The 26,054-nt window shown below is 47.0% G+C and overlaps 1 protein-coding gene across 1 annotated transcript; it reads right to left on the bottom strand.

The window, feature by feature from the left end:
• ass1 (argininosuccinate synthase 1) lies at nt 1–24,475 on the bottom strand. Its single transcript, XM_056589430.1, has 15 exons — nt 24,336–24,475; nt 23,690–23,843; nt 23,005–23,073; nt 21,777–21,965; nt 20,372–20,428; nt 20,186–20,260; nt 19,727–19,797; nt 17,902–17,932; nt 12,951–13,041; nt 9,414–9,498; nt 8,209–8,273; nt 5,077–5,208; nt 3,370–3,526; nt 909–974; nt 1–351 (listed from the first exon to the last, which is right to left on the bottom strand). Exons 2-15 carry the CDS (start codon nt 23,789–23,791, stop codon nt 303–305), a joined length of 1,239 nt encoding a protein of 412 aa, XP_056445405.1. The 5' UTR covers nt 23,792–23,843; nt 24,336–24,475; the 3' UTR covers nt 1–302.
• Between the last annotated feature and the right edge of the window lie 1,579 nt (nt 24,476–26,054).

Here is a 26,054-nt window from a genome sequence, read left to right as displayed (position 1 = left end):
GCAACATATTGGCATCTAGTTTATTGATGGCAACAGAGTAGTAAGTGAGAGTCATTTTTCTTATGTAGTGATTACTCCCCAAGCAATACAAGAAATGACTCTACAAATGTAACATTTCCCCACATCAAATGCAAGTATCAATGCTCTATTAAAAGGAAATGTTTAATCCTATAAACGATAGAACTACCTGTGATCTCTGACATATAGGCACCTAGGTGGGCGTTAGAGTAAACAGGGATGCTAAAGACATAAGTCTGGAGCCCTGCTGCTGAAGAGACACAGCAGAGGTCCACAGCAGGTCTTCATTTCTTGCTTCCGGACAGCCCCTGCAGACGGTGGTGCTCTCTCAGCCTGAACAACAGAAACAAGAAGAGCGTGTCAGTGTTTAACCATTTAGGAGCTTAACACATGCTTGCATTGACAGCGACTTGCACTGAATACATGCCATTTACGACAGGGGTAGAGGGTTATGAGTCTTGCAGGAAGATAATTGGAATTTAGCCTGAAACCCAGACTTTTTAGGACTATTAACTCCTGATATCCGACAACTCTGACACTTCCTGATCCGCTGCCATTGCACTATTATTTTCAAGACATGTTCCACTCCCCACGATATGTTGTGGTAGGTTATGTTGATTTTAAGTCTTACACATTTTAGCCTTACATTTATTTGATTTTTTTGATTTGATTTAAAATGGTGACTGGATGCGTTTGTGTCAGATATGACCCCACGCTCGAGAACAAAACAATCAGTCTGGGTAAGACTGAACACTGGTACATAGTATGAAAGAAATACTTTGATGAAAGGATCTTAGTGTTATTCTTTTCCATTTTGAAAACCCTTCGTACTTTACATTTTGCTTTAATCAATGTAATCTAATGAAACAATGCTTGGGCCGAGTTCTTACCGGACAGCGTTGATCTTGATGAACCCTGAGGCGTCACATGGGTCGTAGTCTCCCTGTACGTCCATGCTGCAAGGAAGGACAGAGGACACCCGTTCAAGACAATAATACACACTTGGCAAGAGACGGATGTGCAGTGGATTTACTGATAAACATGCAGAGTAAACAGGGATAAAGAGTGAGGGAGTATGGATCAACTGCTTGGAAAATTGAATCGTTGAAAAGGTGACCTTTAGAAGAAAATATTTGTATCAATAAATTTGTGAATGCCGTGGTTAGCGGGCATTTCCGCATAAATAATAAGGAATCAATACAGACGAAGATATGCACCACACACACACACACACACACACACACACACACACACACACACACACACACACACACACACACACACACACACACACACACACACACACACACAATAGCGTTGTTTTGAAGGTGTATCGACACCAGATTAAGAACAACCCCCCCCATAAAAAACTAAGGAAAAAAAGGAGGTACATTTTGTTACCCGAAATTTTATTTCTTTAAAGAATTCTGGCTCAAACTGTTGCCTGTGCATGTTTGCCCAGCGTGTCCTTGGCTTTATGTGTGTGTGCGCCGCTGTGATTTCCTCTACTCTAAATGAGTGTGAGTGTCTCACAAAAGACTGTTTGTGCTCTATAATTACAGCAGTTTCTACCTGCAGTGCTCCCTCGCTCACAGCCACCTAGGCTCTCTCGACCAGTGCGAGTCACACACGCAGTCTTAGAAGGAGAGAAATAGCTCTTAGCAACAGAGAAAATTGCCAACAAACCATAGAATAAACACTTGTGAAAAGAATGATTGACGACTAAATCATCAACTCTCAACACAAGACGCGCTACCTAACACCTTACTGCCATTATACACACAGGGACACAATACACTGTGTGTGTGTGTGTGTGTGTGTGTGTGTGTGTGTGTGTGTGTGTGTGTGTGTGTGTGTGTGTGTGTGTGTGTGTGTGTGTGTGTGTGTTTAAACATTGCTATGCGCCGAAATAGCCGATGCTTCCATTCAGAGAGTTCTGGAAATGGCTTGAATGCTTAATGGAAATATCTTCAAATTTAAAAGCAGGGGGCTGTGCGAGCGGGGGGAGTGGTCCCGGGAGGGGGGCCGTGGTCAGCCACGTAGAGCCCCCCGCGGGGCCATCTGTCCAGGGCCCCGAGGAGCTGGCAGCGGCACGGTAACACAACACCTGTGTGCTGCTGTTAGCGGCCGACAAGGCGACGTGAGAGATGGAGAACAAGTGTTTATCAGTGAAAGTGATACGGGAGAATGCTTGGGAAAGAGACAGGAGGAAAAGAGACCTAGAGAAAGGGAGGCAGAGAAATATAGATGGAGAGACGGATAAGAAATGTATTCTGGTATATTGTTGGACCGGTTCTCGCCCTTGCCATATTCCTGCTTACTATTCAGGCCTTCAGTGGTTGCTTTTATCCAAAGCTAATCTATTTAGCTACATGTCAACAAGGCACGCAGGCAAGTAGGGGTAGGGGTTATGCCGACAGGTAGACTTAACTTGGACACAGGGGTTTGAACTCACTTTTTGGTTGGGAGTCAAAGCATCCATGACCTCTTACCTGGCACTCCCCCTCTCTCTGCCTGACCTACCAACTAGCACGACACTGTGGCAATTTCCTCTTCCCCCCCCCCCCCCCCCCGTGACTCGGGGGTCTGTGTGGGAGCATCATGGGGGAGACGTGGGCATATGGAGGAGCTCTAATCGGTCAGCGCTGAGCCTGCCTGGAGGGCCTGGGGGTCAGAGCCCTGAATCAGCCTACTGTTATCCGGCGATGAGGCCACGGTTGGGGAGGGGGTGGCGGAGGGGTCCGACCCCCTCAGGAAAAAAAGCTCTGATGTCTTTGTCTAGTGGGGTCTCCACTGGGCGGCCTGCGGAGGACCGGCTGCTGCGGCCGTCCCCCTGGTCAACATGTGGGCAGGACCCTAATGCCGTCCGCCTGGTCAACATGTGGGCAGGACCCTGCTGCTTTGTACTGCATCAATCAGAAACTCCAGGTGGACCACTAGAGGACCTTCAAAACGCTGCGCCGACTACCTCGTACATTAACGGTATAGCACCGAGCGATCAGTCAGACCGTCAGAATGGCGCTTACTGATAACTGATGTCGGCTCAAAGCACCGTTATTCACAGGCACCGCCCATGTCATGACTATATTTTCACTTACATTTAGGGGACTTTGCTGAGGCTTTTATCCAAAGTGACTTACGACCATTCATTCACACATTCACACATTCACACACCGACGGCGGAGTCAACCACGCAGGGCGACAGCCAGCTCGTCAGGACCAGTCAGGGTGAGGCGTCTTGCTGCGGGAGACCTCGACACACGATCCTTCAGTTGTCCAGGAGGTCAACACCTGCCCCTTGCTCATGCCCCGCTTTGCCCGTTGCCATGGTGCCTTCTTCCTCAGCCTCACCTGACCAGCTCCTCGTTGTACAGGGACTTGGGGGACTCCCGCCCCAGCATATACACCTGGCCCTTGAAGACAGACAGCTGGACCTTGCCCTCCACGTTCTCCTGGGACCTGGCGATGCAGTCGCGCACAAACGCGCACTCTGGACTGAACCAGAAACCTGGGTGGGACAGAGTTTGTAGAGGTGTTAGCTGAAACAAACAATCTACTACATGTACCGTTCCTCTGTTCTTCAGGACTTAAAGGTATGCCACAACAAATAAAAACAAACACACAGACCATGATGACAAGGAAGGGAAAATCAATGACTTCAAAGACCCCTGTCCCACTGAAACATGAAAATAAACGGCCATTAGCCTAGGGGAAGACTAAGCTCTTTGATTGGTCACGACGGATCAATTGGACATATGCCCCCCGACCTCTCAGCCCTATGGGCTGGGCTTTCAGGTCCAGGTGAGACTTGCATTGGCTCTTTAGAGACAGATGGTGTGTGTGTGTGTGTGTGTGTGTGTGTGTGTGTGTGTGTGTGTGTGTGTGTGTGTGTGTGTGTGTGTGTGTGTGTGTGTGTGTGTGTGTGTGTGTGTGTGTGTGTGTGTGTCAGACCCTCCCCTCACAGCGGGGAGCCCCCTCTCTGTGCTAATGGGTGACCTCCACCTCTCCGTCTGGCCAGGTTCACAAACACTCTTGTGTCAGTTCCCCCATTACCTTAAAATGGGGCATTCTTCACCGTGGCAAACTAATCTATTTTCTCAAGTTCACCGTAAAATGGAAAATCTGAAGTCAGACCTTTGTGTTACAGAGAGTCACATCTGCAGCAGAGGGACTGATTTCATTGATTGATAATGTTGGGACTTTATCAATGGAGGAAGGAAACCCTTTTTATTTAGAGTGCATCACCGGACGTCCAAACATGTTCCGGATGTGGGTTGAATTCTGAGTTCTTTGTATATTAACTCCACTCTCAAGCTAATGTCTGGTCCTTACTCTGAGCCACCGAGGTGTCTGTGTGTAGAGGAGGTACTTGGCCGGCTTCAAGCCAGCCTCAGTCTCCTATGATGCCTCCTAACCCTCTGGAGGGTCGCAGTAATCAGCCTCTAATGGGGCTGATCCTATTATGGGGATGAAACGCAGGAGGAGGACAGGAGGGCGGGGTGGGACACCTGAGCCAGGTAATACCCACACTCACACTCCTCACGCACAAACACACACAGACCTCTCTCAGTCGCACAGAGTATGCAGCAGGGAGTACTTCCTGCATGTGGTCCGCTCTCACCTGAGTCAGAGGTATCTTTAAATTTGTGATCTTCAGTTATTCCTCTTCACAATACAACTTGTGTCTTATAAATTATATCATCAAAAATGAACTATTGATTTTTTTTATGTCCTTACATTAGTTGCAATAAGTTTCAAATCTAAAATCGTCTTGGGAACCCTTGAATCTGTGTTTGTGGATCAAGTGAAGTAGTATTTAGACATTGAGTCTCTTTCTCCTTTGAACGTGTGATTCACACACACTGGTGACTGGCATGTGTCTACTGAGGTCTCTTCAGGTGAGTATTTCTGTAAAGAACCGCGAGCAAACAGGGGCGCTGCGCCATGTTTGGATAAAAAGCACTAGAACCTTGACAACAGATTTCATGAGTACTTCTTCAATTCAGTGGTTATGATCAGCGATCCATTCTGATCAGGAGCCGTGCGGGAGCGTCTCACCGTTGTAGATGAGCTCAGAGAAGGTGATCCCCAGGCCCTGCTTGATGCGGCGCACCTCCTTATCCATGGTGAAGGTCTCAATGTCCAGGTGGGCCTGGTACAGGATGGTTCCTCCCGGGGTCTCGTAGATCCCTGGGGGAGAGGAGCATGGTATAGGGGAACAGGACATTGGAACCGGTTTATAATGTAGTCAGTACATTAGAACCCTGCTCTGTACAGAGAACATTAGAACCCTGTTCTGCACAGTAGGCCCCCTAGCATACGCTTTAGGTAGCTTCTTTAGGGACCAGTTCACATGCATAGACATTTCTTTATTGTCTCTAATGTCTACATATGATGTATGTGAATAAAAATAATTCATTCATTCATTCATTCATTCATACAGAGAACATTAGAACATGGTTCTGATGCACTGAGTACATTAGAACCCTGTTCTGTACAGAGATCATGAGAACCGTGGTTTGCACAGAGAACATTCGAACCCTGTTCTGTAAAGAGAACATTAGAACCTTGTTCTGTACAGAGAACATTAGAACACGGTTCTGATGTACTGAGTAAATTAGAACCCTGTTCTGTACATCAGAACCTTGTTGTGAAGCAGCATTTGAGACTGGGGACAGAGGGGGTGAGAGGACGACGTGGAGCAGGGCGACAAGCGTCAGACCTCTGGTAAATAAATAAAACAATCAACTTCATGAGGGTATCGGTGGTTCCAAAGCCTCCATCACACGGCAGCAGACAGAGACAGCTCTATTAGGCCCCCCACCCCGAGCCAGGGTTTGACTGACAGCTGCATCCTGCCTGACGTGGATGAATCCCGGGTTAATGACGGGGTACGGGGTCCTGCCAACCAGCAGCCCAGACCAGGGCTCTTAGTACCCTACAATTTACCCTCACTGGACGGGAAGGAGGAGGCTTTGAAGGAGAAAAAAAAAAGACAGTCAGCGACAGAAAGGACAGATAACAGGAACAAAATCAAGCTGTCACTCAGCTGGAGTAGGAACAAAGGGGATCAGAATGCCCAGAGACAGATTAAGTCATCAACCCCTCAGCTCGGAACCTGCTCTCACCATCAGCCACTGCATTCTGGATTGACGTTATGTTTACCATTGAACATTAATCCAAGCTAATCTTCATCCTCTTTTACTCAATAACTAGCTAACTTAAAAAGGCCACCTCCTGATGAAGAGCGCTCATCTATCAAGCGGCAGAGCAGAGCTCAGCCAAGCTGGTCATCACATACAGAGCCTGCAAGGTAAACCTGAGCTAGCTAGGAATGCTGGCGGGTGTTAGGGGTTTGGAGGGTCACTGAGGAGAAAAAACAGAAACAACAACAGCTCCATCAGATAACTCTGTTAGAACGCCCTGCAACTGAATGAGGATTAAGTCAGACAGAAATGGCTCAACAAGAGACAAGTCAACAATAAAGAAGCAAAAACAGAATGCTGGTGAGCCTAAAAAGCAGCGCTTAGTTAAGCTGAGACAACGGCCCCCCTGGTGGGTTTGGAGGCATTAATCTTTTATGCAGTCGCCGTGTCTCTGGTGGGACGGACGGGGCTGCAGGCCGTGGAGAGAGTTAGCAGCAGGAATAAATCCTAGCCAGGGGGACTCCCATTGGCCCATGAGCACGTGGGTTAATGCATGTCCACTGGGTCGCCACTGCATTAAGACCAGGTAAACAAAAGGAGAAGAACATCAGAAGAGAGATCAGGATAAACAGGAATACTTAGAGGGAGAGAGAGCCAAAACGTTCACATAGCAGGTAGTAGGTTCTGTCGTGTTGGCGTGGAAGAACACTTTATGCTGTGAATTGGGGGAGGTGAGTCAGTTGCAAAGTGATTTCCCAAGAAGTAACTTCTGGAAAGCTTTTTTCCCCAGGGGCATGCTTTGACGGCTTCTGCTATTTGCTGTATTTTGGGCCGTTTGACATCAGAGTGGAGATGAGGTCCTCTTTTCGTTGTGAGAAAGCGAGTGAGAGAGAGCAATTTCATGTTTTCTTCCGATTCAAGCAAGCAAGCAAGCACTACGGCTCCATCAATGTCTCCGGGCGTGTGTTGGGGCTCTGACAGGCTGGATGCTGACGGCTTTGTAGTCTTTCTGACAAAACCATTTCCAACTGCCAGCCTGTACCTGACCCGACACAAATACACCGACCCCAGCATGACATACCCAGCGTCCTTTCTGGCAACGCCATTGTCACGGCAAAAAAAGAGACACAAACAAAGACACACACACAAACCGAACGGGAGTTTTTCGACCACTTGGACACCTCGTTCTCCTCCTCCTCCTCCTCCGATTGCTTCAGTGGAGAGCGAGAGAGAAAGCGCTTCGATCTTTTGTCCAATCGAGGGAAGAGAAAATTGGTCTACCCATTTTCCAATTTCTACCTGCCAAGTGGCGCCACAAGCCCCAGTCTGTTGGCCAGTCAATCTGTCAATCAAGGCGCTGTGCGGTGGTGTAGCAGAAGGGGGAGGGGGGGGCACATGCGACCGCCCGGCCTCGTAAGCGTAGTGGTGTGACACACGCAGAGAGGTGACAAAGAGGCAATGGGAGTCACCCGCGGCTAGCACTGACAATAAGAAGAAAAACAACAAGAGAGACGCCTGTGTTGAGAGGTGGCTGACACGTGTGTGTATGTGCGCGTGCACATGTGAAACAACTGTGTGTGTATTTGTGTGTATCCAGCGAAGCATATGCACAATTAATCACTCAGTGTGAGTTTGTGTGTGTGTTTTCTCAACGAGTGTACATGCATAAGTAAACGCAAGTAACCTCGGTGCTTCGCTTTCCAGGTGAGACTTAAGAGAAAAAGTGATTTCTTGTGAGTGCACGGCAGCCAGAGCAACATCATGTTGTGTTCAACAGCTTCTCAGCCCACTTTGCATGCGGGCGGGAGGGACGCGCTACACTTTAACTGACAGCACCCCTGAAAGCACTGGGCTTGATTTTTTTCAAAAGAAAATTGTTGAATGAATGGATTAAGATATAACCGCTCGGAGGTTTGCACCGCACGTCAATCGGGGCGTTTGTAAACTCTGCCTCGGCGCGGTGTGTCGGCGAAGGCCTGGTTGGATTGAAAGGTAAATGGTGTGCAAGAAACATGACGACTAATGAAAAAGGAGAAATGTGTACCTCTGGACTTCATGCCGATGAAACGGTTCTCCACAATGTCAATCCGACCCACGCCATGCTTGCCGCTGTTCAGGTAAAAGAGAGAAATCATGCAAATTAAATTGACAATAGATCCATAGATCACTTTTAGTGAGTCCACCTTTACACAGGTTGGAATACCCCCAGCTGTGAAGTGGGCATGTACTTTCAGAGGAAGAAGTAGGAGAAATGCATCAGGGCTGACGGTGGCTCCGCTTGCATTGCCGGCTATGGGAGGCAGTCTCAGGAACAGAAAACTAAGCAGTTTCACATGGAGCAAAAAAACGCAGAAACAAATTCTCTTAGGGGCCACCCCACTAGGGCCGTTTGCCTGTTCCGTGCTGCAGGAAGATTCAGCACGATTCCCCCCCTCCCCACTACCCCCGCCGGCCCGTGGTCACACTGCTCCCAAAGGCCGTGGCCTGGGCACGATTGCTCCTTCATACATACGTCATAATACGATAAATACGTCATCACCAAGCGTGGTGTCCAGCTGCGACTGAAAGCTGTCGTCGGCCCAAATTTCAAGTAAACACTCGACTTCACTATCGCACCAACGTAAACCCACTCGGGAACCGCTTACCGCCATTGTTTAAAATGATTGTGGTCACAATTGCCAAAAGTTCTAGACTTTAGTATGCAAATGAGCTCGGGCACGGGGCACGGCCCTAGTGTGAGTGGCCCCTTAGCGGCAACTTCTCTAATGGCGCGTTCCCACCGAGCGGTGCAGTACGGTCAGGTGCGGTGCGCTTCGCTTTTTCACAACAACAAAATGTGTACTTGCCAGGAATTTCTGAACAACGGCGAAAGCTTCGTTTATTGAGGAAAATGTTGCGGAAAAGTTCACCATCCTTCTTGGACGTCCTCCATTGTTGCTCTTTGTTTTAATGTGTTGCGTTCTTCTTTTTATTTTTTTGCAGGCTATACTGGGTTCGGCTGCTATGATGTCACGATGCTTACATAGCTGCCGTGGCTATCGCCATCCGGCTTAAACCCCGCCCTACCATAAGGGTACCTACCACTTGGTGGTGGAAACGCAAGCCGTAACTGAGCCGCACCTAACTGTACTTCACCTACCGCACCTAAACGTTCTGGACTTCAATGCAATTCTCTGTGGAAACGAGCTTGCTTGGTGTTCTTCATCATGCATGGAAGGTTTCTGAGAGCGTGAGAACGACGGGCCTTACCCGATCTCGTTGAGATAGGAGAAGATCTCCAGGGGGCTGTCCTTAGCCTTGCCGTCAACTACGTTGGTTACCTTGATGGGTACTCCTAGGAGTAAGAGAACCACGGTAAACAAACAAAACAAGATCACATACTCATAAAGACCACCACAGAACCCTTTGAATGGGACATTAAACAGTTTGATTTGCTCATAATTAGTAAGTAAAAACATTTAATCGCATGAATTAATAGGTCAACTAGATGCAACTTATCTATACACTAATACAATTATTGAACTTTGTGTGGTGTTTAGTTATACATAGCGTAAAAAGCGATGTATTTCACAATTACATGCGATAAGGGCCAAGGAATAAGGACAACATGAAAACATGCGGGGGAGAAAAACTCCACACACACACACACACACACACACACACACACACACACACACACACACCACACACACACACACACACACACACACACACACACACACACACACACACACACACACACACACACACACACACCTTCCCCTCAATGAATCTCCCTAAATCACTGGATAGAGGCATCAGCACCAGTCAGCTATCTGTTCCTTAGCATAATGCTGTGTAAAGAAACTAAGATTAATCTGCTGCCTGCAGTCTCTCTGTGATGCGACCTGTTGTAACAGAGCCAGGCCGTTACAACAGAGCCAGGCTGTTACAAGAAAGCCAGGCCGTTACAGCAGAGCCCGGCTGCTACACAACAGCCCGGCCATTACAGCAGAGCCCAGCCGTTACACCACAGCCTGGCTGTTACAACTGAACATGGCTGTTACAACAGAGCCAGGCCTTACAACAGGGCCAGGTCGTTACAACAGAGCCAGGCCGTTATAAAGGGCCCGGCCGTTACAATTAGGGCATTTAGCATACGCTTTTATCCAAAGCGACCTACATCGTTTACTACACACATTGACACACTGATGGAAGAGTCAACCATGGAAGGCGATAGCCAGCTCGTCAGGAGCAGTTAGAGTTAAGTGTCTTGCTCAGGGACACATCAACACTCAAATAGGAGGAGCTGGGGATTGAAATAGCAACCTTTCGGTTACAAGACAACTGCTCTACCTCCTGAGCTAAGCCGACCCCTCGTTACAACAGAGCCAGGCCGCTACAACAGAGCCAGGCCGTTACAACAGAGCCAGGCCGTTACAACAGAGCCAGGCCGTTACAACAGAGCCAGGCCGCTACAACAGGGCCGGGCCCTTACAACAGGGCCGGGCCCTTACAACAGGGCCAGGCCCTTACAACAGGGCCGGGCCCTTACAACAGGGCCGGGCCCTTACAACAGGGCCGGGCCCTTACAACAGGGCCAGGCCGGTACAACAGGGCCAGGCCGGTACAACAGGGCCAGGCCGGTACAACAGGGCCAGGCCTTACAACAGAGCCAGGCCTTACAACAGAGCTAGGCCGTTACAACACACAGAGCCAGCCTGTTATAACATTATCCGGTGAGAATCGCGCTAATATTATTCAAAGGCCTAGCTTGTGTGAAGGCTGTGAAATCACAGACAGGCCCTTTCCTAATTAAATTACACACCCAGCTTTGTGGGGCCTGAAGCCACTCATGCAGGGAGGGTCGGCACTTTCCCGCCACTGTTAGATTATGGGACAAATACAGATAGAGAGAGAGGGAGTGAGACCATATCCCTACATCTCTATACTCTCAACACACACACCTTTTACTAAACCACCACTTGGTCACTTCGTCAACACTTCCACTCCTAAGCCACTTACACCGAAGTGCTTATCAATCACCGACACGTTGGCACTCGCTAATTGGTGGAGGGGGATGATAGAAGCGACTGACCCTGACTCAGGTTCGACCCCCTGTCCGACAGTAAACCAAACTGCTTCACTCACATTGATAATAAGCTAGCTTTCAAGCTCACGCAATTTGCACACCAGCATTGTGGTCGGTCCTTTCTCATATCCCAGGACTTTCTGGGAACAGATCTACTCTCAAAGCGAGAGAGGGCAGTCAGTTTAGCGGTAAGTTTTCAAAAACACCCCCCCTCCCAAAGAGTTAATAATTCGATTAAAAGTTCAAATAAATTAAGTTTGTGGGTGTGATCGCGTAGAGGCTGGTATTTTGTCCTTGTACTTGTCTCTCTTTCCATCACATGGGTTCTGTCATCCACAGAGAACTCTTTCCCCTGTGATCCCTTTCTTCTTCTTCTCCTCGCAGCCAAACAGTGCAGACAATGGCCGCCCAGACACAGTTGTAGGAAAAATTACTGCTTTACATTTTTCCTCTCTGTCTCTTTTTCCACTACACTTCTGAGAGAGAGAGAGAGAGAGAGAGAGAGAGAGAGAGAGAGAGAGAGAGAGAGAGAGAGAGAGAGAGAGAGAGAGAGAGAGAGAGAGAGGAGATAGAGAGATAGAGAGAGGAGAGAGAGAGGAGAGAGAGAGGAGGAGAGAGGAGGAGAGAGAGAGGAGAGAGAGAGAGAGAGAGAGAGAGAGAGAGAGAGAGAGCTGTCGTTTAATATTCTTTTTTAATCAGTGAGAAAACTCTGGTGAGAAAGGGCCTGTGGATGGGAGGAGAATGAAGTGAAACATTCTTGTGGTGATCTTGCTCATGGGAGGAGGCGGAGTAGGCCCGGTGCCCTTTGTGTGGACAACTAAAACAGCTTTTGTCATACGGGTGCTCAATAAAAGGCACACAGACTATGTGTGAAAACGCTGCGGCTTGGACCAGCAATAGACGCGGCCGACACAAGACAAGGTTTAACTACCGCCATGGCGCGGTTACAAAGGGACATCTCGTCGCCAGTCCAACTGTTTATCCTCCTGGCTGCTTGGTTGGAGCCCAGTTTAACATATTAAAGAACCCAGAATAAAACAGTGGTTTATTGAGAGCCTCGTTTATTAAGCGCCGGGCTCCTCCTGAGCTCCTGGGTCACCATTAGAGCTGGTCAAGCTGCCAGTCAGCCAGCGGATCAGAGGGGCTAGTGTCCATCATGATGCTCCCCTCTGGCCCCGAGCTCCGGGAGGCTCGGATGAAGGGACATCTCAGGTCATGATGTCCCCCTCTGGCCCCGGGCTCCGGGAGGCCGGGATGAAGGGACATCTGGGCCCTTCGCCCCAGGCCGGGATGTTTCTTGCCAGTTTCTCTGTGCAAACATGTGACACTTTCCACTATTTGGCCTGGCCCCTGTGGTCATATATCTAATGGGCTCTGTGTATTAGTTGGACTTAATGCTTCCGGCCTTTTTGTGGCCCCCAGGCTAAAGGCAGAGTGATGTCTGTGAGAGGCTGAAGTTCAGTCTGGGTGGTCAGCGAGGGTGATAAAATACAACTAGAGCGGCATGGCCTGAGGCCCTCACCATTCATGTTAACCAGGAACCAGCAAAGAGTGCCCGCAGGATGAAGAGTTACGGCCCAGCTCTCCCTGGCCCACACATCTCACTGATGATGTGAAGGTCATAAAAACCAGAGTAAATGTACAGATGTTGCAGAGAAGAGGAGGATGCAAAGTGGAGGGAAGGGAATGCATCAACATGGGAACCCATCACCGACCTTTGAGGAACTCTATCTCCAGAACATCCGGGGTGTTGGGGGAGTCTTCAGGGTTCTTGGTCATGAGGTACAGGTCCACCGGAGCGTGGGTCTGAAGAGAGAGAGAAAGCAATTGAACACACCGAGATATCACACAAACACAAACGAGTGTGGTTTACAGGGGATTCACCGGAGGATGCGTGGTGACATATGAAAAAGGAAGGGAACTAGGAGGGACCGTTTGCCGTCAACAATAACGACCAAAACAAAAATCTACGTTTCCTATCATTCCCCTCCATTTGGTTTCATTGTCACTGTGTGGCCCTTCACCACAGGCTGAGGCAGGACGTCAAAGAGAGACTGCAGAACAGAATGTTGACAAAACCACAAGTGCTGAACACATCTGACCTGAGCACAATGAACCGGAGAAGCTGGAAATGTGCGACATCACCAACCACGCTGCTTCTCGCACCGTTTGATTTGGGATGATTTGAGGGATGTTTCTCTGCCATTTCGGTTTCCTATTTAAATAAAAATGTTTTTTTTCCTCTAATGGACATCGTACCTCAAAACGGGGTATACCATTACTTGTCCATGACACACGTGAGACATTTGTAATCTTTCCAGTTGGAGGGAGCTGGGGAGAGCCGATCCAGTAGGTCACGGTTCAGACTGCAGTGTGGCGACGGCGGCTGCATCTGCCCTTGTAGCACGCGGCCCAACACAACAATTACACGGCATTAGGACCAGATGATGGCCAATGTCTCCTGAGCTGAGGCAAATTGCAGGGGTGTGTGAGTGTGTGTGGGGGGGTGTGTGTGTGGGGGGGGGGGGGGGGGGGGGAACTATTGGGACTATGCAAAATAACCACCGGGTGCATTTAAATGGAAAGCTTTACCAGACGCCCCAAATCATCATACAATAACTAATCGTCGAGCGGCCGCGAGCCAGTCGCAGTGAGGAGGAAACCAGCAGCCAATCACTCGCCTTCCTTTAACTAAACACCACATTTGCCGACCAGGCGAGCATCACACGCACTCACTCAGATTTTTTTTTTTTCTGCTGCTTTATTTTCTGCCTCAGTGCCCCGAGAGATGCCAAATGAGAGAGAACGGGACAGCAGGGAAATGATGCCCATGAAAAGCCTTCTGATGCATATAGTCTCAGAAGAAAATAAACATCAGATAACCTGAATGCAGGACAAGGCGTCCTGGTGGGCTTCGGGCCTGCAGTCGTCTTTGATTATTTTGCCAAGTGACAGTCACCATGGTGATTCTTTTTTTTTTTTTTCAGAGACCTGTTTGTTATTCCGATCTGGAAGAACAAAAAGTTAAAAGAACTAAAAAGCATTAATAGAATTATCATTATGACAGTATTATCTTTGGAGCACTACGAGCCACAAAGGATTATAAAGTCAGTTCACAGTTAGCAGGGATGGAATAAGGCTACTTTAATACATTTAGCGCATTATGATTCAACAGCAAATGCTGCTTTCTTTAGCATTTCGAAGTGTGTGTGTGTGTGTGTGTGTGTGTGTGTGTGTGTGTGTGTGTGTGTGTGTGTGTGTGTGTGTGTGTGTGTGTGTGTGTGTGTGTGTGTGTGTGCGCTGTTTCCAGTTTGCAGGATATCAATGCATTTCAATGCTAACCCCCCGCAGGTGGACCTGTCCCGACTCCCTGGGCCTGAAAGGGGGAGAGGGAGGTGGTGAAAGGGAGGGGTGGGTGGACACATTGGGGAGAAATGGGGCGTGAAGCGCACCATCACGTAGCACAGAGTAGCTTACTCTTGCTGCCGTCATTATTGTGCTCAAAGTGCCCCATAGAATGTGGAGGAGGGCTGAGGCACTGAGAAACTTCTGGAACCATGGCTTTCAATCAAGCCCTCTAGCAACACAACAAAAAAGCACACATAAAACATGAAAACACATGGAGAGGAGAGAGAAAGAGATTAACAAAACGGTGGGCCAATCCTCTGCCTATGAAGATGTGACATCAAACTTCAAACCTTATTCAATGACACGGAAACAGGTCCAATGAATAACCTAATAACATCCATACTGTATGTGAGCATACACAGCCCACTGGTCACCATGATATAGGCGGAGGAAGTGAGAGAGACCTAGCTCTGACCGGCCTTAACACACGGTGCTCGGCTACAGGAGACCGGCCGCAGCGACTTCTAGCCGCATTGGCAGGTAGGTGGACCCAGGGGAGGCCAGGCCTGACACGGGCGAACGCAGACCCTGCAGGGTTCAAAGGCCAGATATGCGTGTGCACATACACATCACCAGCGCACCCCCTCCCCCCTACAGGTGATACACTACCTCTCACCCTCCCTCCCTCCCATGGGCGGTCGTCCAGGCGACTCCCCCTGGCCCCCAGCCGAACAGCAAGGCTTCACTTCCTGTTGCTAAACGGGGCTGTCGTTACGCTCCTTAACCGCGGGGCCAACACACGCAGCCTCTACCTGCATCAGCCCCCCAACAGGAGGATGAGCCGTTCAGCAAGGGAGTCCTGGGGACAGGAGGGGGGTCATTAAGACAGAGGAGACGTCTTAATGACCGCACAAGTGTCAGGATGGGCCCTGGGGAGGGGGTCCCTGAGGAGGAGGAAGATATTGGAGAGGGAGAGAGGCAGAGAGACAGGGGGGAGAGCGAGGCAGAGGGACGGAGAGAGAGACATAGAGAGACAGGGGGAGAGGGAGGCCGAGGGACAGAGAGAGAGGGACAATCAACAGAATTAGTTAGTTAGCCTAGTTTTAACACCTGAGCTTTACGCTGGTCTGGGTGCAGATATCATACGAGCCGTTGCACCGGCCGGTGCTCCGTGGCGGCTGGAGGCCGTCAGGAAGGATGAGGCAGCATTTAGCCTGTAACCCGAAACACCAGGACGGCACTCTTATCCAGTGGCCAACATGTGAGCGGCCATTTAGATATTCCTTTATCCGCCTGCGTTCAGCAGAGAGGGCCCATTGTGCCTCAGGTGGGGGTGGGGGGGGGGGGGGGGGGGGGGGGGCACAGCAAGGCCTCAAGGCTGTAACCAGAGGAGGACGCTGGCCAGGGGCAGGATGACCTCTTTCAGGGCCTCGCAGGGAGATAAGATCCGTACATGTTGTGTATTTGGATTAGAGCCGGTGGGGTCTAATTACATCACTCAAGGTGCCTCGCGTTGTTAGTTTGCTTGTTTAATGTAGATCTTTGTCTTACATGCTGTGATGGGTTATTTATTTATAAAGACTAACATGCTCAAATTAAATACATTTTGTTTTTTTAAACCTTAACACGTTAGACCACAGCAACGGCGCTATTGCGTTCTATGGAACCAATTACACACACACACACACACACAAAAGGGAGGCGATAGGGGCAGATGAGGTTAGAGCGACAGAGTGAGAGTGAGAGTGAGAGTGAGAGTGAGTGAGAGTGAGAGAGGGCTGTGAGTTACAGTGGCTCTTCCCGCCGTGCCCACAGTACCCCCAAGACCATAGCCCCCCCCCCCCCCCCCCCCTCCGCCTTTGTACTTTACTGTTACTGCTGACATTCTGGTGTCACCATCAACCGGCTCCCCTCCCACGTCGCAGCCCGCGGCGCAGCAAGGACCCCAGACAATAGAGGTTCCCGAGGAGCCTCCCCCTCCCCCCACCCCCACTCGCCCCCTCGCTCCCATGAAATTGGGAATTAAGCGAAGCGTCGCTGATGACAAGTCAGTGTCTGTGTGTCGCCGGCTCTTCCCAGGGCCTGCAGAAGACCCCAGTTAGGCGCACATACACACACACACCAAAACACATAAATGTGCACGAAGGGACTTACAGACTCACAAACGCAGGGACACAGGGGGAGTGGGGGTTGAGACGTGGAGGTTGTCGGAGGGTGATCAGAGTGTACCGCCTTGGCCCCTGACCCGCACTCAGATCACACTTAGCTTGACTGTATCGCACACACAGACAGAGACAGAGACAGAGAGAGAGAGAGAGAGAGGAACTGAGTTGGAGGAAAGTGAAGAGGTTGGAACTTGGAAGGGGAAGGGACGTGTACAAGGAGCAGCATCAGGTCGTTCTCTTGATGTAGAAAGTACCACAGCGCAGGCCAAGGAGAACAATACCCAAATACAAACAGAATCAGACTGTGAAGTCGAGCTAAATGAGCACGCTCAGTTTGACATCGGGCTTGGTGCAAATACTGCATTAGCGATTGAACCGGTAGGTTCACCATGGCTGCTGGAGGACATGAGGAAGGAGATATATATATATATATATATATATGAAAGAATTAAAAGGGAGAGAGCAAGACAGACAGACAGAGAGAGAGGCACAGGGAAAGGGAAAGAGAGAGAGAGACAGACAGGGTCAGAGAGAGACAGAGACAGACAGAGAGAGAGAGAGACAGAAAGACGGAGAGAAACCCATCACTATTATGGTAGAGGCCGGTAGGAGGAGCTGCCGACACGTGAACTGAGCCACGCAGACCATCAAGTGAGTACGATATACGAGTTATACCGTACGCATTATCCATCAGTAATGAAGTTAACCTGGTCAGGTTGAATCACAATTGTCAGTATTGTAATTAAATTAAACCGTAATTAATTGGAGGTCAGGAACTTGTGTTTAATAAGCATAGTCAATTCATTGTTAAAGCAATCGCTAAATACAATGTATTCTTTCAAGTTGCAAAATGGATTTCATTTTTGATATTATTGATTTAATGAACAAACAAAGGATAGAAGTTAAAGTTGAATCATTCGGTAATTGGTCAAACTACTGAACTAGTCGCTCGGCCCCCTGAATCGCTGCTTTCTGGAGGAGCACTCAACCAAGCTACTTCACACAAACACAGAGTTCCTCGGCTCCTCATCCGCACCTCCCCAGGAGGCAGGGAGGGGATTGGATGAACGGTTGTCAAGAAAATCCAAAGGACAGACATACAGATTTTCCTCTTATTATAGTTTGATGATTATTTAGCAGAACAGCCTCTTACCTTGGGATTCTCCAGGATGCCAGACTCGTAGCTGTTTTAAAACAAAGTTTGGAGGCCGACAATGTGAATATCTTACCATACAAATAGAATTTGGGTAATAATCTGGGGCCGTATTCACAAAGAATTTTCTCTTACCGCTAGGAGTGCTCCTAACTCGCGCTAAAACCTTTTACGTACGTTTTTCACAAAGCCGCTGAGACCTACTCTTACTAATGATGAATCACTAAAACTGAACTAAGAGTGACGCGCCGTTGCTATGGATTACGTCGATTCTCGTGCACGAGTTTAGAAGCGGTCAGTGCGGTGATTGGTTGTTCAGACTAGCCCACTAAATCACAGAAAAACAAGGAAATAGCCTAGGCTAGAAATTAATTCCTATTAAGTAGTTATAGTGCAGTGAGCAGAATACACGCATGATGACAATTTTGTGCAGACCACGATAATGACGTTCTAGCCTGCACGTTCAAGAGAGAGAGAAAGCAAACAATAAAAATACGTAAAATTGAAAAGCAAATAAATGTTATGAACTACACAAGTGTTGACTGATTTGTGCCAAGGTGTTTACCTAAAATGTGTATTCAAAGTGATCCCTAAATGCCAGTCCACTCGGTTCCACACGGCCAAATTCATTGTCATGTTGATCGCCATCATCATCATCGTCTGGCTGTGGAATGTTCCTCCGCTTGCAGAAGTTGTGTAGAATGGCATATACAGTGATGACTGTGCTTGCCCTCTATGGGGTGAGGCGTATTTCGCCGTGGAGGACATTAAACCGACGTTTCATCTGCCCAATTCCTCTCTCCACAACATTTCGTTTATGTTTGTGTGCTCTAGCATATATGGAGGAAAACAGTAAACAATAATAAATATGGATTCAATAAATAAAAGGCGTCAAAGAGCCAATACGATTTGTTTTACGCTTAGGACTAAGCGTAATCTGCGTAGTCACTTACATGTTATACTTTAACTGTGCTCCCGGTTGTGGATTGAGGTAGGGTGTCAAGAGCCACGTCTTGCTGGGATAGCCACTGTCACCCAGCAAGTGACACCCAACTAGTACATCTCAAAAAGCTACCTCAGACCGCTCCCCATTAAAATGCGCGAATCATGGGTAGCTCCAGGCCACTTTGCAAAAACATCCAATAGGCTATGTTAAAATTTGCATCAAAAACAACCTGCGAGGTTGATGGAATGCACTTTCTTCCTATTGACAAACACGTCCTCGTCTTTTGATGGCGCAATTATTTGTATGTGCGTCCCGTCAATAGCACCGCCCACACCGGGCATACCTGCAATTGACATGAAGTTGGCTTTGATCCTGTGTAATTGTTGAATGTCCAAAGGAAATATTATGGGACGGCTGACTGATGGTTGCAATATTTTTAAATCGTCGGCATTGCAAAGTTGTCCCCTGTTGCTCAATAATGTAGTGTGGCCAAACATTGTATTTCTGGACTAATCAGATTATTCCTGTTAATCGAGGATGTTATTACATCGTGCAATAACTCCACAACAAGTTTAATGCCCTAACATTTCGTCTCGCAGCCATTTTACGATTCTTTGTGAATAGGTCTTACTGAGTTAGGAGTCCTCTTGAGGACTTTTAAGCTCTCCTAGACTTAGGTGCTACTTTTAGGACTAAAATACTTTGTGAATTGCTCTTAGTGAAAAAAGTTAGGAGTCCTAAATTTAAGAGTGACACGCCCATTATTTTTAGGAGTTACTCCTAAATTCGCCAGTTAGGACCTACTTTTAGCCCCAAGATCCTTAGTGAATACGGCCCCTGATCTGGAAAAAGAGCTGGTTGCATCTAATCCTCTCTCACCTTATGTGCATGAGGTTGGCGTCCATGCTCCACGGAGCTTTAGGGGTCACCGGCACCGGGATGTCATGCTCCTAGAAGACAACAAAAACGAGAACAAGAAGATGAGATCCAATCTAGATTAATTGTGAGTGAGACTCAAAACAGATAAAAACAAACCGTCTGTATTTGTAAACCACACTAAACAGCAGCTGTACTTCTTTGTCATGTTGTTTTATGTTACCAAAATGTCATGTTTCATTTCAATTTCAAGTGAAAAATAATTTGGTTCACTATGTCTAAGAAGCTGTGCGATTTGTTTGTCACATGATCAGAATGAGGTAAGGTCCGTTCAGGGCAAGGCTGAGGTAGCAGATTCTACCTAAGAGTCAGTAGTGCCCTCTGCTGGATGAAACTAGACAGTGCGCCGTGATGAACCCATGCTGGGAGTGGACACACTCGATACCAACCAAATATAGTTACATTGGCATATTCCATCAAGTCCTTTCTTCCACGGAACCGGTTAAAGAATTCTGGGATCCTCCAAGGGGAAATTATCTAAGTACAGGAAATAATATTGCTGTTTAAGCAAGATGAATGTACAACAACAACATGTGATAACATTTTGATCAAGTATCAGCATAACCACCATGAAATAGAGATCCATACCTTCACTTCAGGGTAAAGGGCGTAGCATGTCAGCTCAAAGCGGACCTGGTCATTACCCTGAAAAATATGTAACAATTAATTAAGTAATTTAACAATCGCAATGATGATCAATTATCATTTCATTTTCAATCAATCATTTACATGGCTATGTGCTTTGACCCTTTAGAAATCATTTCTAATCATATTTTATTACAGATGGCATTACGGCTATTTGCAGATCTAATCTCAGACAGTAGTAAACACAGGTCCTGTGCAAACTTGATTAGTTGGTATTGGTCTCCCCCTAGAGGCGAAACAATATTACCGCGTTATGAGATGCAGCTGTGTCGTACATCCGCCCTGGCATGTTTGAAGCAGGTCAACGTCTCATTTGAGTATTCTGCCGATGGTTAATTCTCCAATATTTGAGGTCGACCCAAAAAGCACCTGTTGCAATCCTCTCCATTAAAAGGCACAGGAATTTCGGTAAACTCTTGCTTTTCAGGTCCAACAAGGTTCTGGGAAGGTGTTCCCTGCTTCAAGTGAATTGCCTTTAAGCGGTCAATCCAAAATCTGTTTTCTTAGTTTGAAAATGTCTTCTATGATCTTAAACATAGTAAGCTATTGGTCACGGTTAGTTAAATAGCATAGCACAAAGGAGATGTTTGACAACCCTTCCTGCTTGAGAGCTATTCTGCTAGGGTGGTCTTCTGTTAGAGGGCTCTTCTGTTAGAGGGCATTTCTGCTAGTGTGCTCTTCTGCTAGTGTGCTCTTCTGCTAGGGGGCTCTTCTGCTAGGGGGCTCTTCTGCTAGGGGGCTCTTCTGCTAGGGGGCTCTTCTGCTAGGGGGGCTCTTCTGCTAGGGGGGCTCTTCTGTTAAGGGGCTCTTCTGTTAGAGGGCCCTTCTGTCAGAGGGCTCTTCGTAGTTTATATCGTGTCAGTACCTGTAGGGAGATTGTTATTGTGGATAAATTGGCCAACACAGGACTTAGACTTAGTTAACTTATTATTTGTATTTTTGTGTTAGTCACAGTTCTGTTCAGGTTTAGGCAACACAACTACTTGGTTAAGTTCAATAGCACTTCCTGCCAGAAATAGCTTTCTGGCAGGAAGCCTGAGGGCCAATTATCCTATGTCACACAAGGCTGAAACACAGGTTTATCTCTGCCATCCTCCGCCAACCAGTTTGTGACCGTTCTCACATCTTCTAAATTATAGAGAAATGTAGGGAGGGGGGAGCGGAAAGCCGTAGGGCAGGTTCTCAGAACCTTAATAACGTGGCCCATTTCATATACAACATCACCAAGCCATGAACAATAAGAGGTCTATATTGTTCATGGATGTATCGGGTGAGGTGGGAGTTTCAAGCTTCCACTTGAAATGCTATCCAACAGATTTGTGCTTGTCTGCCAGGATGAAGCGCTCACCTTTCCCGTGGCACCGTGGGACACGTACTGCGCGCCCTCCCGCTGGGCGATCTGCACCTGGCGGCGGGCGATGCAGGGCCGGGCCACCGAGGTGCCCAGCAGGTAGCGGTCCTCGTAGATGGCGTTGGCCTGGACCGACGGCCAGATGAACTCCTCCACGAACTCCCCCCGCAGGTCCTCGATGAAGACCTAGGGCAGAGAGAGGGGGCTGCTCTGAGGATGGATTGTGTCCATTTACCAATTTCTTAGCTGATTCCAAAGAGACTTTTTGGTTTCTTTGGCTTTCAAGCGGACAGGGGTGAGGCTTCTCGCTCAGGCGTCTCCCCCCTTTATAAACAACGCCATAAGCACCAGCTCCAGGCCTGACCCACTCCTAACATAACACTGCATATCAAACACAACTTGGCTGTTTGATCAACTGTTTCTTGTACTGTTTTTATGCACTGTTTAAGCACTCGCTAATATTGTAACATTGTATTTTAAATGTTGGCTTGTATAGTATTCTTCTTGTATATTATTTCTGCATATATATTTTTAGCGTTTTGTACTTTTTCACATTTAGAGTATGCTTGTTTTGAACTGTTATTCGATTTGCAACATGGTGTTCGCTGCTGCTGGAAGTGCTATTTCCTGAAGTTCCTACCTACCTAACTATCTACAAACAACGTCATAAACAATGTCCAAAATGGGGCGTTATAAACAACACTATCCTGAACCAAGATTGGTCACGAAGAGAGCATCATTGCCTGATTGAAATATCTTCAAGGAACATTAACACTATAATGTTCCTTGAACATTATAGTGTTTAAGGAACATTATAATGGGAATTGTTATGTTTTTGTTATGAATTGTTATGTTTCGGGGAAAAAAAGTATTTCAAGTCTTCATCTTCATAAGAATCATACAAATAGGGTGTGTTCAATAGCCACCCCATTTGATAACTTTTTTGATATAAGGACAATTGCATTCTGGGGGGTGGGGGGACTGTGTAACAGACTCTTTTAAACTGTGTTCAGGGCTCACTCATCTAGGGATGAGAGTGGTGTGGGCAACAATGAAATAGGTTATTTTTATACATCTATTGTGGGCTTTTTTACATCTCAACAAAACAGAATATCTCATACAGATACAATACAAGATACAAACAATGTTTGTATTCATTGTTGACATATACACACACACGACCATGAGAACTGTTCATAATTACAGTTGTGTATTCTTCACCCACCTTCTTGGCACCCAGCTTCTCTGCCTTCAAGCGGGCCTCGTCAAAGTCTTCATCTTGTCCAATATTGGCCTGAAAGGACATGTGAAAAAAATAAACATTTAACAAACTCTGGAGTATTGAGCTTTCATGGCATTAGGCGTTAAGACAATCAATTGATGTCAATCGATTAAGCAAAGAACTGTCATGTATATGAAATTACATAGTATTTTGAACCCAAGTTACCCCCGAGAAGAGTCATTATGCTCTCAAACTGAGTACAGCATGATTGTAACATACATACACAGGCGGCAGGAAGTCTCAGTGGCTCTGCTTGTTGGTTCAGACATGTGGCTAATAATTTCCTACTCCACTCCTGACTCCAACAATGTCAAATCTGACGGGCAAAGAAATCCACCCGCAAACACACGCTCACACACAGCTGTGTGAATAAAGAGTTGGAAACAATATCTGTCCAAAATCTGCAATGCTTTGCTGTTCTGAAAGCCCAAGGGCAAAGCCTAAATCCAGCTAGCTTTGCACTGGCATTATGGAGATAAATCCTTTGGTTGTGTGCGAGTGTCTTTTTGTGTCAAAAGAAAAAGTGACAATGGAAAATACGCAAACACGAACACCTGTTGTACACACCGGCTGTAGGCCTACATTCACGCAGACAACTGTTGCACAGCCAGACTCTTTCCAACCTTACCAAGTAGGCAATAACGTCGTAGCCCTGCTCCTTGAGCCACACCAGAATACAGGAGGTGTCCAATCCACCGCTGTACGCCAGAACCACGGTCCCCTTCGACATGATGCTGCGTGTTATCTGTCACAACCAAGGGATGCGCCGAGAAAAGTGACACCTTGGATGCATTTAAAGGAAAAATTACGATTATTGAACTATGTACTCAAATCTGTAATTTTACGATAATGCAACAATATCAAATAACATGCTTAAACAAGTCCAATGCGTGAGGATTCGATCGGGATGCGAGGGAGTCATCGTGGTGACGAAATGGCGTTTGCATCAGCCAGCCTGGTTCATAGGACTGGGCAACAGCATGATATAGGGAACAACAGCATGAACTAGGGAGCGACAGCATGATATAGGGAGCGACAGCATGATATAGGGAGCGACAGAACGATACAGAGAGCAAGAGCACAATATAGGGGGAACAATATAGGGGGAACCACGCATGTAGAAAGAGGTTTCTTCTAAGTTAATGACGGCCGCAACAGATCGCTCGAATGAATCAGTGCGTATTCCTGTTATATAATCCTGCATATTCTCTTAATCAGAAATACGTTGAAAGACAAAATACGAAACAAAGTGGTACTTAATCAATTCTACTTACAGATAGAAAAATGATGCGGCGCAAACGGATTATTCTCTAGGGCTTGATGGTGGAGGACGGAACTCTTCGCATCAATAAAGTGAAGACTGGAGAAAGCGACCAGTTGTGGGCTGCGACAGCGTGGTCGAGCGGAGCTCAACTATGATTGGTCGATCGTATAGAGCGTCACTACATTGCGCGTGTGCGTGTGTCTGTGTATGTAAAGTTATTACGTTGATACATGATAAACAGATCAAATATATATTTGATGAATTGTGAATGATCATTTGTGGAAAGCTAATTTTGTCTACAAGAAAAATGTAGCATGATATGCACGTTTGGAGGCAACCTACATTTACATAGGCTACATGAAAACTTCGATGGTTTTTGATACATTTTAAAGGCACCCAGTGCAACTTTCGAGGCTTAAAAATAAACATTAAATTTCTAGTCTTTTTTACACGTAGTAAGTTTCAATAACTCCATACCATTACATACCGACATTCAAGCAGCAAAGATGAGACGTTGTTGTGTGGTGAGAACTGATAGAAAATCGATAACAACAACAATGCCGCCATTTTCTTTATTTTTTGTAACCTACAATAAATAAAGCAGGCTTCCAGTCAATGGAAAAATGGCTTCTCCCCACCGGCGATTGTTGTTGTTTACGATTTTCTATCAGTTCTCACCACACAGCGACGTCTCATCTATGCTCCTTGAATGTCGATATGTAATGGTATGGAGTTATTGAAACTTACTACGTGTAAAAAAGACTAGAAATTGAATGTTTATTTTTCATTGAATGTTTACATAAAGTTGCACTGGGTGCCTTTAAAATGACGCACTCAGAATGAAGGTGTGAGTACCAGATGTGTTCGGCTGCCAGATCGGCTCGGGGTCCTGCGCTAACAGATGACGTATCGACACTTGACTATCGACACCATAGATATATATATTAACTAGATGCCTCGTCCACGCTGCTGGCCAATGGAGTCGAACGTCACCACTGGCGACCATCTTACCACAGTAAGCTGCTCACCCATAACAATGTGTTGGTAGTGGTACATGTATTTGTAAATAACCATAACTTGCTAAATTTTCAAACGGTTTGGTTTGTTATAAACGTCAGAGATGTAGTTATGACACTGCATACTTTTGATAGAATAATGAAAAATAGAATAATGTTCTAAAATAGGTACAATATCATAACCACGTTAATAACATTTGTAATAAACCAAACCGTTTGTAAATCGGTTGAAAATTTAGCAAGTCAACCAGAAATCTGGTTTCCATGAAACGCATTCATATTAAAGGTGGGGTATGGGATTTGCGAAACGCCAGCAGATTTTGAAAATACACAACTCAAATGGTCCTACCCCTTCTCCTTCAACGCTGATTCTGACTCCATCCATTTCAAGTACATGGACGCGCAATCATGCACGAGCGAACACAGATGCGCGAGAGCGAGCCATTAGCTAGTTAGCTAGCTCCAGTAGCTACCGCAGGGTAACAACAGAAGCTTGCTCTGGGTCACGAGCTTTGAGTACATGCAGAGCATGTCTAATATGAGGAGAATGGGCACTCGCCTGTTAGTTCCGGTTTTCTGGACTGGTTGCAGTAATAATCTCTGTCCACGCGGGGCGCTCGCAGGCGAGTCCAGAATGAATGGGAGCCTATGAGGTTTTATCCTCAGAATCCACTTTTCTCACAATGTAATTTTTTGTCAAGTAATTTGAAAGT

Source organism: Gadus chalcogrammus, chromosome 4, assembly GCF_026213295.1.
Source record: "Gadus chalcogrammus isolate NIFS_2021 chromosome 4, NIFS_Gcha_1.0, whole genome shotgun sequence".
In the NCBI taxonomy this organism is placed as follows: Eukaryota; Metazoa; Chordata; class Actinopteri; order Gadiformes; family Gadidae; genus Gadus; species Gadus chalcogrammus.
This window is presented reverse-complemented; position numbering and strand designations above follow the sequence as displayed.